The sequence below is a fragment of the Chenopodium album genome, chromosome 4 (assembly GCF_948465745.1).
Source record: "Chenopodium album chromosome 4, dcCheAlbu1.1, whole genome shotgun sequence".
Lineage (NCBI taxonomy): Eukaryota > Viridiplantae > Streptophyta > Magnoliopsida > Caryophyllales > Amaranthaceae > Chenopodium > Chenopodium album.
The window spans coordinates 66,248,016-66,266,004 of NC_137837.1; the positions used below are offsets into that span (position 1 = coordinate 66,248,016).

The 17,989-nt window shown below is 32.9% G+C and overlaps 1 protein-coding gene and 2 non-coding genes across 5 annotated transcripts; all 3 read right to left on the bottom strand.

The window, feature by feature from the left end:
• Positions 1–361: 361 nt before the first annotated feature.
• Positions 362–13,050, bottom strand: LOC145627110 (protection of telomeres protein 1b-like). 3 transcript variants are annotated; one of them, XM_081679505.1, is made up of 10 exons: positions 12,913–13,050; positions 11,107–11,243; positions 9,787–9,976; positions 8,331–8,395; positions 5,214–5,302; positions 4,655–4,936; positions 4,416–4,492; positions 4,253–4,317; positions 2,015–2,167; positions 364–783 (listed from the first exon to the last, which is right to left on the bottom strand). In XM_081679505.1, the coding sequence occupies exons 1-10, from the start codon at positions 13,034–13,036 to the stop codon at positions 568–570; spliced, it is 1,398 nt and encodes a 465-aa protein (XP_081535631.1). In that variant the 5' UTR covers positions 13,037–13,050; the 3' UTR covers positions 364–567. The 3 variants fall into 3 exon arrangements, with proteins under 3 accessions (XP_081535630.1, XP_081535631.1, XP_081535632.1); XM_081679504.1 differs by having other exon boundaries at positions 362–783; positions 4,416–4,936; XM_081679506.1 differs by lacking the exon at positions 11,107–11,243 and having other exon boundaries at positions 368–783; positions 4,416–4,936.
• LOC145629832 (small nucleolar RNA snoR113) lies at positions 11,379–11,476 on the bottom strand. Its single transcript, XR_014111965.1, has one exon. It is a non-coding gene; the product is annotated as a small nucleolar RNA snoR113 (small nucleolar RNA).
• Positions 12,708–12,806, bottom strand: LOC145629831 (small nucleolar RNA snoR113). The gene has a single exon (XR_014111964.1). It is a non-coding gene; the product is annotated as a small nucleolar RNA snoR113 (small nucleolar RNA).
• Positions 13,051–17,989: the final 4,939 nt, after the last annotated feature.

A 17,989-nucleotide genomic window follows, 5' to 3' on the forward strand; every position in this document is an offset into this window, starting at 1 on the left:
TTAAACCATGTGATTCCCTAAAAAAGAAAAAAGAAAAAAGAAAAAAGAAAAAGAAAAAAAAAAGAAGTTGACTATTGCGATCAAGTAAAATTTAACAATGTTTCAAAAAAAAAAAAAAAAAAAAGAGTAAAATTTAACAATTTTGTTAACGACATTTTTTATTATTTTTTTGTCATCCAATAAATTTTCTTTTAACAGTTTAAGTAAACTAAAGCATTCAAGTGGATCAAAGTGAGGGAATTCTTCATTCATCTTTGAAATGATCATATGAACATTAGTCCAGTTTACACCAGCCTTTTGTCATGCATTTCAATGCCTAAGTTACGGGTTTCAATGCCTAAGTTACGGGTTTCGCCAGATGAGCTGGATTTAGGATAAGTCAGAACCCAAAAAAAACAACACTACAAGGTTCACCTTCAGCATATAAGCTTTGTATTGAAGATTCGGTACTTTCTACTTCCCCAGACATCATTTTTGTCAGCATAAAGACAAGTTGGATTTAGGACAAATCAGAACCAGAAGTACAAGTCAGAACCCAAGAAAAAAACAATACTGCAAGGTTCACCTTCAGCATACGAGCTTTGTATCAAAGATTCGGTACTTCCTGCTTCCCCAGACATCGTTTTTGTCAACATAATATGATTTGACACAGCAAAGAACCCATGGAGGATTTCTGGGAGCATTCTCTATTACACCACCACTATCAACTTCAGCAACTCCAAGCAATGTATTCCACTTGCGAATTAATGCATCCATTGGCGGGTTACCTTCAAAAAATACTTCCTGCCATTCAATAACAACAAAATAAGCATACTTCAAACTCTTGACTGTCAGTATTTAAGAATGCAAGTATCTATATGCTGCCATATCTGCCTCTTTCTCAACGAAGGAATTAGTCACATGTCTCTCTTAAACGAGCTACGTAGTGAAATTTGGTAAACCACCAAATAATGAAGTTCCTTGCTTCAGCTTAATGATAAATCACAAGACTGGCTTGTACTTCCTCTATCATAAATGAAGTCCTGTATAAAGGTTGTTTGGTTCAGCCAAAAGATATCAGTTATCAACTCCATGGGTATTACCTTTTTTCATGCTACAAATAACCCCTTTATTACTTTTACGCTTTGTTTGGATAGCAAAGAAGGAAGGAAAAGAAGGGGAGGGAAAATGAAGGAAGGGAAGGGAAAAGAAAGGGAGGGGGAGGTGAGCTCCATTTTCCCTCCAAATCTCTCCAATTTTGGAGAGATTATGGTTATTAAAGAGAGAGGGAAAATGGATCCCTCCCTCTCCTTCCCCTTCCTTCCCCCAATCTTTTACCCAAACAAGAGATTTTGTCTCCCTCCATTTCTCTTCTCTTCTTTTCCTTCCATTTCTTCCTATCCAAACAAAGTGTTAGTCTGAACTTTAAGGGAAAAAATTATCATTAATAATCTCGCAAATTGATGGTGCTTTTTCAAATTGTTTTTATAAAAATACTTTGGGTAGCTATGATTGTGGTGGTTTAATTTCAGCAGGGATTTAGGTTATTGTGGGTGTTACAGTGGTGGACGAATAGTCTATTTTTCTTTTCTTTTCTTTTTTCACTGTTACAATTTTGGCAATTTGGTGGTAATGTTAGCACTTTTGTTGGCGTATTGACGGAGGTTACAGGGGAAATTGTGTTGGATCTGTAAAGTAATTTGGGTGGGCACTGGACTACTGGGTAGACTGAGGCTATGGTAGACAAAGGCAGGCGTGGAAATCAGAGTAACATTTTATTCTAATGGCTGATTTCAGGAGTAAAGATTCCCTACACCCAGGGGGTGAGGGGGGTGGGAGGGGGATTTGGAGGGTGGATCCCCCAAGTACAGAGCCAAACATCAAAAATTGGTTTGGATGATTTCAAAACCATACCTGATACGAAAATCAATTGAACCAAACACCTCCACAAGGATGTCCAGAATTCAATAGTTTATTATTTAGATTTCACACAATGCCAATATTTAAATTAAGTGATGAGGGAAAGAACTCATACCCCATCTTCAGCATATAAATAGGCATGAATTCTTCCAGTTGGGTCCTCTAAAGTAAGCCGGATCCGGTAGGTTCCATCTGGAGAGCGAAAGTCCTGAATAGTCCATGGAAGTGCTGCTACAACCCGAACAATACATTTATATTTTCCTGTCACCTAAATGAATGAAGCACAACAAATTATTATACTATCACACATGCAGAATCTTCTAAAGCATTTTAGTATGACAAATTGACAAGATAGTAAAGCCAAGCGCTTTCATGGTTTGAAAATTCAATAAACAAGGAGGTGAAAAGATTAGGGGTAGAGAATTGTTCCTTCAGAGCTAGAAACAGGAAAAGAATCTGACAAGTATTTGGCATGCATGCATGCAAAATAGGATGATATCAAGGCCTGCTTTGATTAGCCTCAATCCCTAATCATATACTGGTATAAATATATACTTAGTATAACACTTCCTAACTTAAGGCATACAAATAATCAGTTTGAAAGTACAAGTAAGCAAATGAAAGATAATTGCTAGTTATAACGTGGAAGCAAAGACAAGATCTGTTATTGTGGCAATATGCCACTTTTTTTTTATTCAATCTGTCAAATTTTAAGATTGAAAGTAAAAAACTATAACCTTAACCATTGTCATCAACTCATCATCGTCTTAGACTTAGAGATAATTTCCAATGGCTCTACACTGAATTAATTTCTGGATATTGGAAATCACTGCTAATTTCCCAACTGTCAAGAACCCACACACTAATTTTATGACAGGATACTCTATTTCTTCTCTTGCTCGTCATGCTAACCGTACATTACCATTTCAATTCTCTGTCATATAATAATCACCTGCTAAATTGTTTAAAAATGAGTGTGGTAAGACTCAAATGGCCGAAGCCCACCAGCACCACCTGTCCAAATGTACACTAAGAGGCACAAACTGCAGCAATGCAAAAGCAACTAAGGAGTGCAGCTAGTTGTAGGGGAATGAGGGCAAGGGTCATTAATGTTCCACTAAGTGAAGAAGCAACAACCACCACCTAGATTCTAATAGCTTGATTCTTTTGTCAGTAGAAGACAAATAGTCTTTAAGAAGGAATCACTTTTGTAGTACGAATTGTAATGTATAAGAAAAAAAAGGAGGGGGGGTAGATGTTATGCTTTTGGAGAATTGAGTAATATGTATTGAGATTGGTAACCTCAAGTTACCCACAAGAGTGACAACCTAAAGCTATCAATTTATTCTTTCTAATCCTTTTGTTCAACCAGTCAATCATCAAGCTTTAAATCTAATCTCTGTCCAGTTAGTTACACTTGTTGGCACAAATTTCAGTCTTTAAGAATGAGATACTTAGAACAACAAATGTTTTACTTGTAAGCAAATTAGTACATAGTAAAAGATACCACTGACTATGAAGCACAGGTATCCCATTTCCTAGTGTTTCCCATACCGGAAATGGGATGGGTACAAATACAGCCAAAATATGTACTCAAATGTCTTGACAAACAATGTGAAAGGCTAGGAGAATTGGATACGGAACGAGTGTACAGGGGAGACATCTTGGGCATGGCTAGACAACTTTATTATTACCCCCCTCCAGTAATCATGAGGGTCACTACACCTTTTACCCCCTCTAAAAAATACTAGCCAGGCAACCACAAGAAAGTGCATCGGGCCTGAAACTCCTCTCCTTTATCCATAAAAAACTAATCAAATTTGACGTTTGTTATTTAAGAAATTAACATGTCCTATATATGATTTGGAACAAAGATTCTAGACTTTTACAGGAATATAAAGGTCAAAGGCATAAAGATTTTGGTCGTCTAAGTGATGCAAAGTCCACTGGCACATTCACAAGTGATGTTATATGTTTGTGAGAGAGGAACACAAACTAAAAGAGGAATCAGAATTTACATTGGACTAATACTCTGTATAGCATTTCATAGCTATAAAATTCTAGTATACTAGCCCCAGAACTTTAGAAGTATAAAAGAGAAGGCAAGCCGGAATTAATATTTCACATAAAAGCACCTCAACCTTATCCAAGAGATCAAAACTGGGAAGGAAAAGAGGGTAAAGAATAGAAAACAGCCATATTCAAATTCAATGAATACGCTTCTCCTTCCCCTCTTAACATGGAAAAGAAAATAAAGAAATTAGAATCTGCTATTATGCCAGATAAGTTTGCAATAAAAGCGTACATATTATGATCTTAAAACAGGGAAAGAAGTGGGGTACGACAAATCTACCTGTGGATATGTCATAATGTCCATTAGGGTGACAAGAGGTACATCTTCAACTTTATCATCAACTTCTGATTATCATTCCCACAGAAGATGTAAATAACAGTTATTCATCGAGATCTTTACACATATACTAACACAATAAAGATAAGAGAGAACAATTTGACACCTGTAATGCGACACGGCCAAGGAAAGCTTGTAAATGGCATCCGGTCCAATTTAGAGGATAACCTCTTTTCAAAATCCCTAATGAAACATATGTACAACCTTTTGTTGTTAATAACAATCACACAGACCATGCAAAAATGCAGATTACTAAGATATACTGCCACAAATCTCAGATACATTATATTTACCAAATCAAAGTAAACCTTGCACCAAAAGAAAGAAAGCATGTGTATTACCAACCTTTGCCTCTCTAATATAACAAGGTGTTCATTTGGTAAGAAACGGACTTTTGTTGATGAGGTTAGTACACCACACCACAAACCTTCATGTACTTTAAACATTAGGTTGATAAATTTTATCCATCTACCAGCACTAACTGAAGATATATTGAGCTTGACATTTTTTTGATCAACAGAAACTCTCAATATAGTTCCAATAGTCGGAAATTTACACAAGGTTTCCCTGGCCAAAGGCTGAGGTTCCAATTGCAGTGGAAGTGGATTTTCCTTTTCTGTGTGTAGCCTGCACATGTTCCAAGAAGTAGATTTGGTATCTCAATAAACAAAGCATATGCCTAAAACAAACTATGCAGCCTACCCTGCTTATTTAATTTTTAAAACCAATGAAAAAAAGAAGGTTAATGTATTCAAAAGAGCTTCTGAAGAAGCAAAAGTATAACGCTTCCAGTTAATAATAGAGGTTCTCATTTAAAGTTGTTGAAATATGAGTGGGTCTTCTACAGATCCATGATTTGATCCCCGGCTAAATTTTAAGGAGCTTGTGACTTATGCACACTTACTCAGATAGAAGTTGAGGTGGGGGAGCATCACTTCCATCCCAAACAAACAGCATCCACTCCTCTTGATCAACTTGAGACACATGCAGAACCTATCCTCCCCTCCCCAAAAAAAACACCACACACAAATAAAACAAAAAGGAATTTAATAGGCATTAATGGTTCTTTTACATTCACATAGACATAAAATCAGAATCATACTAAGATTCAATACAGTAAATGAGCAAAGGATATGAATTTTTGCTAAACATGGTTACTGATTACATGTTCACACTTCACAGCACACATGCCAAAATCTTTGAGTAAATACAACCACCACTCCTGAGCCTGGGGTCAGTACCCACTTTAAAGAAGAATATCACCAACTGTCTGTAATATGTGCAACTCAAACTAACATAAAACCCTAGGAAAAAAAGAGCATAACATTGTGTATAAGTAATGAAAATTGTTAATTTTCTAGGTTGTCTTTGCAAGAACAAAATTGGAAATTGAAAAGTTCAAATTTTATATTGACTGATTTGATTCATCAAATATTGATATGTAGAATTGTCTAAAGAAACACAATCGTACGTCAGTCTCTAACTGTCGATATCAAACCCTTGACACACTATAACCAATGACACCAAAATATAGTGTTACCTGTAAAAGAACAATGGAAACCAGAGACCCATGGTGTTCATTAGTGTTACATGACTAGAATCTCTACTAAATTAGATATATTGATCAGTTTAAAAATTGAAGGGCCAAACCTACTTTACAACCCTCCCCCCCATATATATATGGAAGGCTCTCGTGAGAACCCCTACTTTATGTGAGAACCATTTCTTATGTGAGAACACTTTAAATGTTCTAAATTTTTACTCATCAAATTTTAAATCTAATGTTCTAAATATTTACTCAAGTATTCCAAATTAAGTCAGATGCACTAAATTAATACCCACATGTTTTAATTAAACCATAAATTAGTTTAAGTTAAATGTTATAAATTTTAAACAACTTGTTCCAAAATTTTTACTTATATGTTCTAAGTTCTAAAATGTGTGTTCTAAGATTTTAAAGCATATGTTCTAATTTTTACTCGTATGTTCTAAATTTTTACTCATATTTTCTATATTTTGTACAGGTGTACCAAATTTTTATTTATATGTTCTAAATCTTAAATCAAATGTTCTAAATTTTACTCATACATTCTAAATTTCGTAAGCAAATTTTCTAAATTTTTACTCAACATGTTCTAATTCTTAAATCAAATGTCTAAATTATTACTCATACAGATGTTCTAAATTGTTACTCACACAGATGTCCTAAATTTTATATATATATATATATATATGGGGAGGCTCTCGTGAGAATTTTTCTTATGTTCTAAATTTTAAATCTGATGTTCTAAACTTTTTTCCAAGTGTTCTAAATTGGTACTCACATGTTCTAAACCATAAATTAGTTAAGTTAGATGTTATAAATTTTGAATGACTTATTCCGAAATTATTCCGAATTTTTAACTTATATATTCTAAATTTTAAAACGTGCGTGTTCTCAGATTTTTAGTTATATGTTCTAAATTCGAAAGAATATGTTCCAATTTTTACTCGCATGTTCTATATTTTTACATACATGTTCAATATTTTTACTCCCATTTTCTATATTTTATACCAAGTGTTCTAAATTTTTTATTCACACGTTTTAAATTTTAAATCAGATGTTCTAAATTTTAATCACATGTTTTAAATTTCATAAAGCAAATATTTTAAATTTTTACTCACATGTTCTAATTCTTGAATCATATGTTCTAAACTATTGCTCACACACATGTTCAAAATCATTATTCATATGTTCTAAATTATTAGTCATATGTTCTAAATTTTAATTTGAGTCGTCGCATGTTCTAAATTTTTACTCGTATGTTCTAAATTTTTACTCACGTGTTCTAAATTATAGTTCAGTTATCATATAAGTAAGAATTTTCACATATGAACCTATTCTCACTGGATCCCTCCTCTATGTATATATATGTGTATATATATACTACCTCCGGTCCAAATTACTCGCAACTTAGGAATATTTCATATCTCACAAATAATACCCCAAAGTTGCGAGTAATTTGGACCGGAGGTAGTATAAAAAATTGAGATCATGTGAGAACCAAGGTGAATAATAGAAACTAGGAACTAATCTCAGCCATTGATCACACTCCATCTAATGGCTCACATTGCACCCACTCTCATTAATGACATTCTCGAAATCTTGCTGTTTTCAAACTTTTTTCCAATTTTTTTAAACTTTTAAGGCAATTTCATTTACTTTAAGACTAATTTCATTTACTTTTACAAAATTTTAATTTACTTTTGAGAAATGAAACTGGAAACTACTTTATAAAATTAAAATATTACAAAAATGTCATTAATGACATGGGAAGCATGTGAACCGTCCGATTAACATGATATAAGGGCTTATATTAGTTCCTAATTCTTCTTTTAGCCTTGGTTCTCATTATAACTTGGTTCTATAATCAATATATATATATATATATATATATATATATATATATCTTAGTTTTATGAGGCGCAAGGCGCACCAAGGCGCAAATGGTCCTTGCAGCCTAGGCGCGAGGCGAAGATGCGCACCTTTTGCGTGCAAGGCGCATGTATTTATATATTTATTTTAAATTATTTTTTACTTTGATAGTACTTAATACTAATTAAAAAGATTCATAATAAATTAAATAATGATATATTTAGAGCTAAGGTAGTTTGAACTTGAAAAAATGTCCATCATTCTTCAATTTATAACTTAAATCTTAGTTATTTTCCTTGAGGCGCAAAGGAGCGTCTTACCAAAGGCACTTTGAGGCGCACGAGGCGCGCACCTTCCGTAGGTGACTGAGCCTCGCCTAGCTAAAGCCAATTTCCCAGAGGGAGTGAGGCGCTATATATATAACACTATGGTTTCCCCAGCTACTTAGCTCTTACCACTCACAAGCCTCCAAATAATTTTTGTTTCCATTCAAACTTAAATTATGCATCTTTATAAATTCAATTGTCTTCCCAAAATTTCCTCATCACCAAGGTCAACGAAACAAAATATCAATAATTTAGGAGGCAGCAACACCTTAACAGTTACCTTGCAAACCAGATCATAACATTGTCCGTCCTTGATTTGCCTCAACAACACAGATTCTTCTGATACTGCAGCATTCATAAAAAGGTTTAATATTGTGGAAAAACCAGTAGTACTAACTTATGGAAAGGAACCACCAGGTAAAGATTATCACTCAGCTTCCATATTCAGTAGATCAAATGAAAGAAACTGACTGAGGAAAATCATAACCATGACAAAAGTAGTAGGTTCTATAGGTTTACATAACTAAAAGTTAAAAAACAGAAGATTACATGAATCAAATAAAAAAATTAAATGAATAATTTAAGCACCAAGACTCAAATGAGATGAGAAGGCTAGGAGAAGAGCTAACTGAACATGGCATCAGCCTAGTAAACACAGTAAGGGTCTGTTCTCATAGACTGAACTCGCTGAGAACTGAGCTGAACTGAAATGAATATTTTATAAGAGAAGGAAATTAGGAGTTGAACTGAATTGAGCTGAACTAAAATAAACGTATGAGAACAGGCCCTAAGTGCTTACCATTTACAACATCTTTATATGTAGAAATAAATAAAAACAATCAGCAAGTTCTCTTGTGAATAGCCAGAGTAATCCTGATTTCTTTGGTTGAAAATGACATCTTGTAAGAATAGTTTTGTGTCATACTTCCTCCATTTTTTTTTTCAATTGCAGCATTTGCTTTGGGCACAAGATTTAAGAAAGGAAATAAAAGGTGGGCAATCCCAAGAATGCCTATGTGACTACAAACAAAAGAGAGAAAAAGCAGGGTAATAGTTATTATCAAAAGTCTAAAAGGGTATAATGGGTATTTGGTGTGTGAAGACATGCTAATAGTTAATGCAAGCACACCATAAATGGGAATGGTACAATTAATAAGCAACTTCCCAAAAAGAAAAATGGTACAATTAAAAAAACAGAGGAAGTATTATCTTTATTACATATTCATTTGACTTAGAAGATCTAAAAAAGGAGCAAAATAGTGGCAATTAGTTGTGTTTTAGTAATAGGAAAACATGGCCAAGGAAGATTTATATCAAAAGAGATAAAGGAAGCGAACAAAAAAGGTAGTAGATTATTGTATTATAAACTAACTTATACGAGGACAAATTACATTGAGAAATGGGAAAGAAATCCTAATAAAAGCATCCATCATGGAAGCCTTGACTTGATCACATAAACAAATTGAAATCATTAACCATAACAATTACTCTTCCATTTATCTCAAGAAAAATACATCTACAATAATAAATCTCTAGCAAGAAATTATTTGGCACTGTAATAAACAGTCTGGTCAACTCTTACATACAAGGGGGTCGGTTTCTTATGTCATTTCAAAAAATCAGTTTGAGAGCAGATAGCAGAGCTAAACATCTAAGAGAACAACAATAAAAGTGCAACATTCAACCAAAAAGTGGTCTATCGGTACTAAACAGTAGCTAGATTGCCAGAACGGTACCTGAATCAAGCTGGAAATTGTCTACCCATTTTCTTAATCCATCCACAAATGTTGTGTCTTGGTTTCTTGGCCGAAACATAGATGAGATTTGATAGGGATTATAGTTTTCACCATGTTTCCCTTCATAGAGCGCAAATGAAGAGAATTTTTTGTTGAATAGGGCATAGGTTTCCTTATTATGAGTTTTCATCTGCAGAAATATGCATAGCATCATTTAGGGCATCAACAACTAAAGAAAACAGTCTTCCTTATTATGAGTTTTCATCTTCAGAAATGTGCATAGCATCATTTAGGGCATCAACAACTAAAGAAAACAGCTAAAACACAGTAAAAGAAACTGAAAACTAAAGACAAAACGAGATATAAGGAAAAACAGGAAAAGAAATTTTGAAAAATACCAAGTTCAACTGGGAAAATCTATTTACAACTCACTTGGTATTTCTTAATTAATTGGGTAGTGTTATAGACTGAATTCTACTGATTTAATTAAGCACGATTAATATAAATTTAAGGCTAAAAGCTTGAACATTTGATTGATTAAAGGTTGGATTACATAAGGATAGCCATAACTTGAGGTTATGAATCTCTCAGTAGCTTTAGGCTACAAATCTCTCTAGTAGCTTGAGGCTACAAGTCTCTCAAGAGGTTCACTCAATTTCTGCCTACCTTCTATGTTACACATACTAACTTACTTATACTAATGGTCAAGGTTGACCTTAAAGCTTACATGTGACTACTAAACGAAAATGGAAAAACCATAATAAAACATACTAAAAGCTGATTGCTTTCTTTCCTTCTCTTCTTCTTAATTAAATTTGTCTTTTACTTAATTACCCCCTAAAGTTGGTCTATTACAGGTTGCTATTAAGGCATAAGCTTCATCTAACAAACAAAGCTAAGACAAGGAAGATAAAGGATGAAGCTCTTCATCAACAAGAAGATGTGAATAAAAAAACAAATTTTTCAAGATTATACAGTTCCAAAATATATTTAAACAAAATTATGACAATATAAATTGAGCTTCCTGTCACCACCTTGATTAATAAATATAGTGACAAAATATTTCTTATGTCCAGTCAAATTAAAGTAAAACAAGATGATATTTCCACCTTTACAAGGTCAAAAAAATGTACATTAATGGGAAAGGGAAAAAAAAAAAAAAAAGAAAGAAAGAAAGAAAAGAGAAAGTCAATTCCTAAGAACAAATTGTAAATCTGACCAAATTTTTCTTCATCACAATAAGGGTTAATATAGTCACCAGAAAACGAAATGAGTAAGAAATAGAAGCTCCATGGAGAAAGAGTCTGCAAGTTGAGGTACCAAAACATGGGAAAGTTGGATGATATCTCCCGATGCCTTAACCTGCGGAAGCTTCTCTTGAGTTTCAGCAAAGATATTAACTAAAAGTCCACGGACATTATGTGACTCATCCACAATTCTCAATGAACAAAACCAATCTGTTAAAAAAACAAGAGTATATATGCAATCACATTCTGGAAAATAATAATTACATGCTAACGCAGAAAGTAGCAAATTCTTATAAACATGCGAGTGGTGATGTAGAAAAATTGAACATATATTTTCATAAAAGCTAGGCTCAGAGTAACCTATACTCGGATTTTATCATCAACCTACTACCAGCTCATAGTTGAGGGCAGCCGTAAGTCCGGCCTTTTACTCCTCATTGCCAACTTTCAAGCAAATCATGTTAATTGGCAAAGTTAATTCACACTGAAAACAGCACATATAAATAAATATAAAAAAACAAAAAAAAGAAACTTGAGGGGGTAACAGGGGAGATGATAAATAGTAGTACAAACATTAACCATCATCATCCAGACCTTAGACATAGGAATAGGATATCAAGAGCCCCAGCAAAGCAGCAACAAGTGCAACCATGGATGCTCTTGTTGCTAGTGCTAAGAGGTATGCAGCCTTATCCAATACACCATCGATAGCTTAGTAAAAGACTAGTTCTGAAATACTATTACAAGAATTTCATAAGAGCATCGGTAAGTTGACCCTTATATAGTTATATATTTAGTAATGCCAACATTGTTAAATGCTTGTCAAGCATCAAAAGAGTTGTTCGCCCAAAACCTAAGTCAAAGGAAAACAGATACCAAGTAACATATAGTTTGTAATCTATGAACTATATGTTCAAAGTTCTTTAATAACATCTTCTTCCAGGACCAAGATATGCATCCTTATTCTAGATTTGATCCTCATAGGAAGACAAATATTGTACTATAACCACAGCTAACAGAAACTTTTACCTTCAAAATCAGCCTAGCATCAACATCACATGATATACAATACAGCCCTATAGCAGCAACACCACCACCAACATCTAAACCCAATCCTATTGTAAAGTGGGATATGTTACTCAAATCTGGCTACTAGTGTCAAACACGATGTCCAAATGTTGGACCTGGCCATATATGAAACAATTAAATCATTTACATGTTTTTGACTCCAAAATAAAGTGCATTTCCCAAGGCACGAGATTGATCATAATACTACCACTTCACATAAACATCCCCTCCTCCCTCCAAAAAAGTCAATTAACCAAGGCAGCATCAACAACAAAACTGATACATAATGTGGTTACTAGCAACAACACCAACAGTTCACTGCCAATAACCAATACCAATCCTATTGTACAATGTACATAGTTATTCAATTTCAGCTACCAGTATCAAACACGGGTGCATGTCTAAATGTCGGATTTGACCATTATACAAAGCTTTAGCATGTTTAAAGGTCCCAAATGAAGACCATGTCCAAATGTACAACATTAGTTGGTAACAATAACTTCACATAAATTCATCCTCCCAAAATAAAATGTCAAACTACCATATCAAAATGCTAGCCAAAAATTCAAATATTTTAAAAACCCAACATCAAAAATTGCAGAAAATCTGGCTCAGGAAAACCTATACTCAGACTTAATCATCAATCTACTACCATACCCTTTTCAGGGGGCAGCTGTAAGTCCGGCCTTTTATTCATCATAGCCAGAATAAATCATTTGGGTAATTTCAAAATGCAATTTAAGCAAAAACCAACCAAAAAATTTTAATCTTTCTACCAAAAAATGCAATGTATATGAAGAAAGGAAGATACCTGTTCCTCTACTTCGAGTAGGAGTTCCATACTCAGCAATAATGCCGATTAGGTTAACTTTCTGATTCAAAGCAGTCATGGCGTCAGCCAATCTGAGAAATCTGTAGTCATCTCTGTTCCTCATTTTGAGGGTTTAAGTTGTGTGAAATTGTACTCTACTGTAGGGGTTTTAAGGAAGAAACTGTAAGAAGACTGAGAAGTGATTAGGGTTTATCGGAGAGTTTAATAACTTTAATTTTTATTTCCTCTGTTTTGGGGGGTAAACAAGTTTCTCTCCAACATAAAATTTTTGTACTGTATATTATATATATCTCCACTCACAATCTAATTATTTTCCTTTCCCTCATAAAAAAAATAAAAATTCTAATTATTTTCCTTTATTTTTTAAATGATAATAGTGAAATAGTAAAGTGGCACAAAAATCAATGCATAAGTTGTGTGAGGAGATAAAGTGAAATGTTAATCTCTAAGATTAACCTGGAATCCCTCGTCTGTTTTAAAGTAATCATATAACTTTTTCTGCATTAGTCTTTCACCTTAAGAAAATGATGAATTATAAATTAGTCAATTTTATTAAAATCGTGATAATTTGAAAAACTTACAATAAGAAAGCTGAAACTTCTTTTTTTTGTTTCCTGTGTTTTGGTTTTGGTTTTCATAAAAACTAAAAACTGAAACCAAAAAATGATGTCAAACAAGCTATTAGTTTTTAGTTATAATTTTGGTCCAATCATTCGAAAACATCAATATTTTTTGCCTAAAATAGTGGGTTTGGACATATTTTATATTTTTATTGACCCTAATTTGGACCCATCCAGTCCAAAATGGGCTAACTTTTTTTTTCCATGGCTCAATTGATCAATTCAGCCCATGACTAGTTCTACTGTAATTGTGTCACTCGATACAAAAATTTTCCTACATTTCCTGTAAATGTTTATAATATGTTCATTTATGCATCGGTAAATGTTCATTTTTGTATTATTAGATGTTCATGTTTTAGCAAGGATTTTTTTGTTCTAAATAATACTTCGTATATTTTCTAAATTGTATTTTTAGAATAGTCTATAATAAAACTAAGAACAAGTTTATTTATAAGGATTACTGTACTAAAATCATTTTTATTATAAGAAGTATTGCATCATCAATGTTCATTTTTGTTTATTTACGTTACAACATATGTTCATTTTTATATCAATAAATGTTCATTTCAAGAGTTATGTGTAACTGTGTAAATAATATAATAAGATGTATGCAAGTACATACATCTAAGAATTCTATTTATTTAAATAAAACATTGTTAAAAAATAATTCTCAATATTTAATAAATTTAATTTAATTACAATAATAACACATTTCTATTTTATTCCATGTAATTGTTTCATAAACATGAAAGTGAACCATTAAATCCTAAATGTACATATATGTCTTGTTAAATGAACATTATTTATTGTTACATTTAGTATAATAAAGTGTCTATATAGATATATCCTCTTTGTTGCACCTCTAATCATATAATATTGGTGTGTTTTCCATGAAAAATATAACCGATGAGCACAATATATTTGTCGACTTCAACTTTCTTACTTGATTATCCTGTATAATAAGAGATCACGTTTTTTAAAATAAATAAATAATGACAACCATGAACACATTCCAAACAAAAGTACATGAAATCTAAGGATTCAAAATTAAATATTTTACGAATTCGAAAATGAACACACTATAAAGTTATAAAATAATACATAATCTACGATAGATGAACAATATGTGATTTATTTTTGGACATTTTCTGATATGTGAATAATCATGCATTAATATATGTGTGAATATCCAAATGAACATCTATTTATCAATATTCAAATAAACATCTATCTACCAATATTAGAGTTAAAATGTATGTATATATTAATTTAACATGAAGTTGAACATGTATTATTGTATTCTATGTGAAAATTTTCAATATGATCGAGAATGAACATGTACGTATTTAAATCTAAATGAACATATGTTTAAATAAATCCCTTTACATATACATTCACTACAAAAAAAAAAAAAATCAATATAGCATCAACTAAAATTTGTTGCTATTCACCAAAAATCCGTTGCCAACTCTATTTAGCAACGGGTTGGAAACAAAAATTTGTTGTTGCTAAAAGGCTTGTTGCCATGGGATTTTGGAAACGAGTTGCAAAGCAATTTTGTTGCAATATTGCATCAATTTAAATATAGTTTCAATGATTGTTGCTGTTTTTGGTGCATTCGTTGCCAACTTTGGCAACAGATTACCATTGGTTGTTGCTAAAATTATCAACAAATTATTAATGTTAGTTCCTAAAATAGCAACAAATTATTAATGTTGGTTCCTAAAAATAGCAACAAATTATTAAAGTTGGTTCATAAAAATAGCTACAAATCATTAATATTTGTTGCTATCAACACTACGAGACAAAAACCCAATCCCTATTAGCAATTCGGTTCAACCCGATCTCGGCCTTTACCTATCTGAAATCAACTCGGCTCGACTTTGCATGTAAAGCTCTTTGAATCCCCAGTCTCAAGAATCGCATTTGGTAGGAGTCGAACTTGCGACCTCAAAGTCAGATAGTGAATCTCTTACCAACTATACCAAGTACTATTTGTTTACTTCTATGCATATAATTTATAATAAGTGAACAAAATATTAGAGACGAAATTGAAAAACTTGTCTCCAAATTAGGGACAAAATAAAAAATCCATCTCTAAATTAGATACGAAATTGAAATTCGTCTCTATTTGATGTCATTTTAGCAACAAATAATTTTATACATTATAGCAAAAAGTTGCTTACATATAAATTAACAACAATATGTAACACAACTCGTTTCCAATGGAAACAAACAAAATAATGCGTTATCAATTAGCAACAATAATTTAGAAGACTTGTTTCGAATGGAAACAATTCAAAAGTTCATTGTATTTGTTTGTTTCTAAATCAATACAAATAAAATATTTGTTGTCATAGTTTGTTACTATTTGGCAACAAGAGAAAAATATGATGTCGTCTAGTAACAACTAGTAAAACAATTTGTTTTAAAAAGCAACAAATCAAAAATATGTAGCCATTGTTTATTAAAAACTAAATCATAAAATGTCGCTTTTAATTAGGCAATGAAAAAATTTAGATTCGTTGCTATTTAGCAACATTTTAAAAATTTGTTGCCAAACTTAGTTGCTAAAAAACTTTTATTTTTGTAGTGATTTATTAAAATTTGAATTATCATAACAATACTATGGTAGTTATAGACACCTAAAAATGTCTCCCCAAAACCAAACCCGATGATAAATAACCTTTCACCGCCACTGTTGGTCGAGTTTAGTATTTAATCCCGAAAGTGCTTGAAAAATCGTATTTTATTAACTTTATACCTTTGAAAGGTCCATGGATCAGTCTTGGTGTTTGGTAAAAGCATAGTTTTAATTTTAGCCCAAACTTGTTAATTAATTTTAAACCCAAACCTTTTTATTTTATTATTTTATTATTTATTTTTGGCCCAAATATTTTATTTTATTATTTTATCCCGAATAATAAAAGTCAGAAAAAAGCCCAAAACTATCAATCGGCACTTAAAAAGCCGAAAGAAATTAGGGTTAAAAATGAATTTAGACGGAAAAATGGACTGGAACTGACCGTGTCACGGTACAGCTTGACCGTGTCACGGGAACTGTTCCCGTCTGACGGTGGGACTTCCCGTGACACGGGAGGTCTGCCGTGACACGGAGAGTTCCGTGTCCTTTCCGCGTAAACCCTTAACGCGTTTTCCGTTCCGTTTTCTGAAAATTTCCCGCGTCACTCCAAAACTGACCGTGTCACGGGAACTTGTACCGTCTGACGGTACAATCTGACCGTGTCACGGGATACTTTTTTTAGGGTTTTTATCATTTTAGGGTTCCGTGTGCTCCCTCAGCACATTTCCCTATAAATACCCCCTCATTTCTGATGTACGGGGCGACCAGAATTCGATTATTCTTATTTTTCTCTCTTCTATGTTCTTAACCTAAACACTAGCCTACCCTTTTCACTTCAAAAATTCCTTCTTCAAGCACTCAAAGGAGTCCATATTTTACTCGAGGTTCTGTCCTTAAGCCAAGGCGTGAAAGGTAGAATCGTTTGAGGGTTTGGCCCCAAAATCAACCTTATTTAATTTAATTTAATTTAGTTATTGTTTTTCTTGAAGTTACTAACTCGTTTATTATTTTGTAGTTGCAAACAAACAGATTCAAAGTAAGGATCATGCTCTTTTTACTATTGTTATTTTTCTAACGATTTTTTATGTTGTTGGAATTATGATTAAATTGGTTTTTATATTAATATTGATTCTATTATTTATTATGATCACCATATTGCATGTTAAAGGGAATATGTAATTGAAAATCACGCCTAATAAGATAATTTGGACAACCGGCTTAGGTTCCTTTTTAATCTTGTTGTTTAATCAAGTGATCACCAAATTTTAGAATTATGTGTGCATTAATCTTGAACCAATTTAGTTAAATAATAGTTTGGAGCGAATTAAATTATTGTTTGTATGCCTTTGAGATCACAGGAATGCTTTTCATTATAAGAATCGAGTAGAGGCCAATACGGGCGAATGTGACTCCATGACTCACTTCGTACCATCATCCCCGATCCTCCTTTCGTGGTTCCGAACCATATGGAGTTAGTAATCTCATGGATTATGAATGGGGTGTAACCTTCACGGGTCAATCGTTGTTGCCTATCGTTGTCCCTTTATTCGTGGTTGCCTTAAATGATCCGTGAACGGTTTACAAGTTCCTTAAAAACTTGTTGGCGGCTCCCTACTTTCCTTGTCCCTAATCGTATTATGTCAATCCCCACTTCCTATGAGTGCCAAGCATATTCACAACATGCTTTTAACGTAGGCGCACTTCGAGCGACGCCTACAATTTGGCGACTCCACTGGGGAGGATTCTTAATTATTTATCGATTTGAGTGATCGGTATTTAATTAAGATGAGTGGATGAGACTTGAAAGATTCTTGAAAAAATATTCCTGTGATTAATTTGGCATTTTTGCATC

Coding starts and splice junctions, on each gene's coding strand:
- LOC145627110 (XM_081679504.1), bottom strand. CDS start 13,036: ATGAGGAACAGAGATGACTACAGATTTCTCAGATTGGCTGACGCCATG. Junction 2,168..4,252: donor ACATTATGACATATCCACAG/GTAGATTTGTCG, acceptor TCATTCATTTAG/GTGACAGGAAAATATAAATG. Junction 784..2,014: donor ATTTATATGCTGAAGATGGG/GTATGAGTTCTT, acceptor ATTGAATGGCAG/GAAGTATTTTTTGAAGGTAA.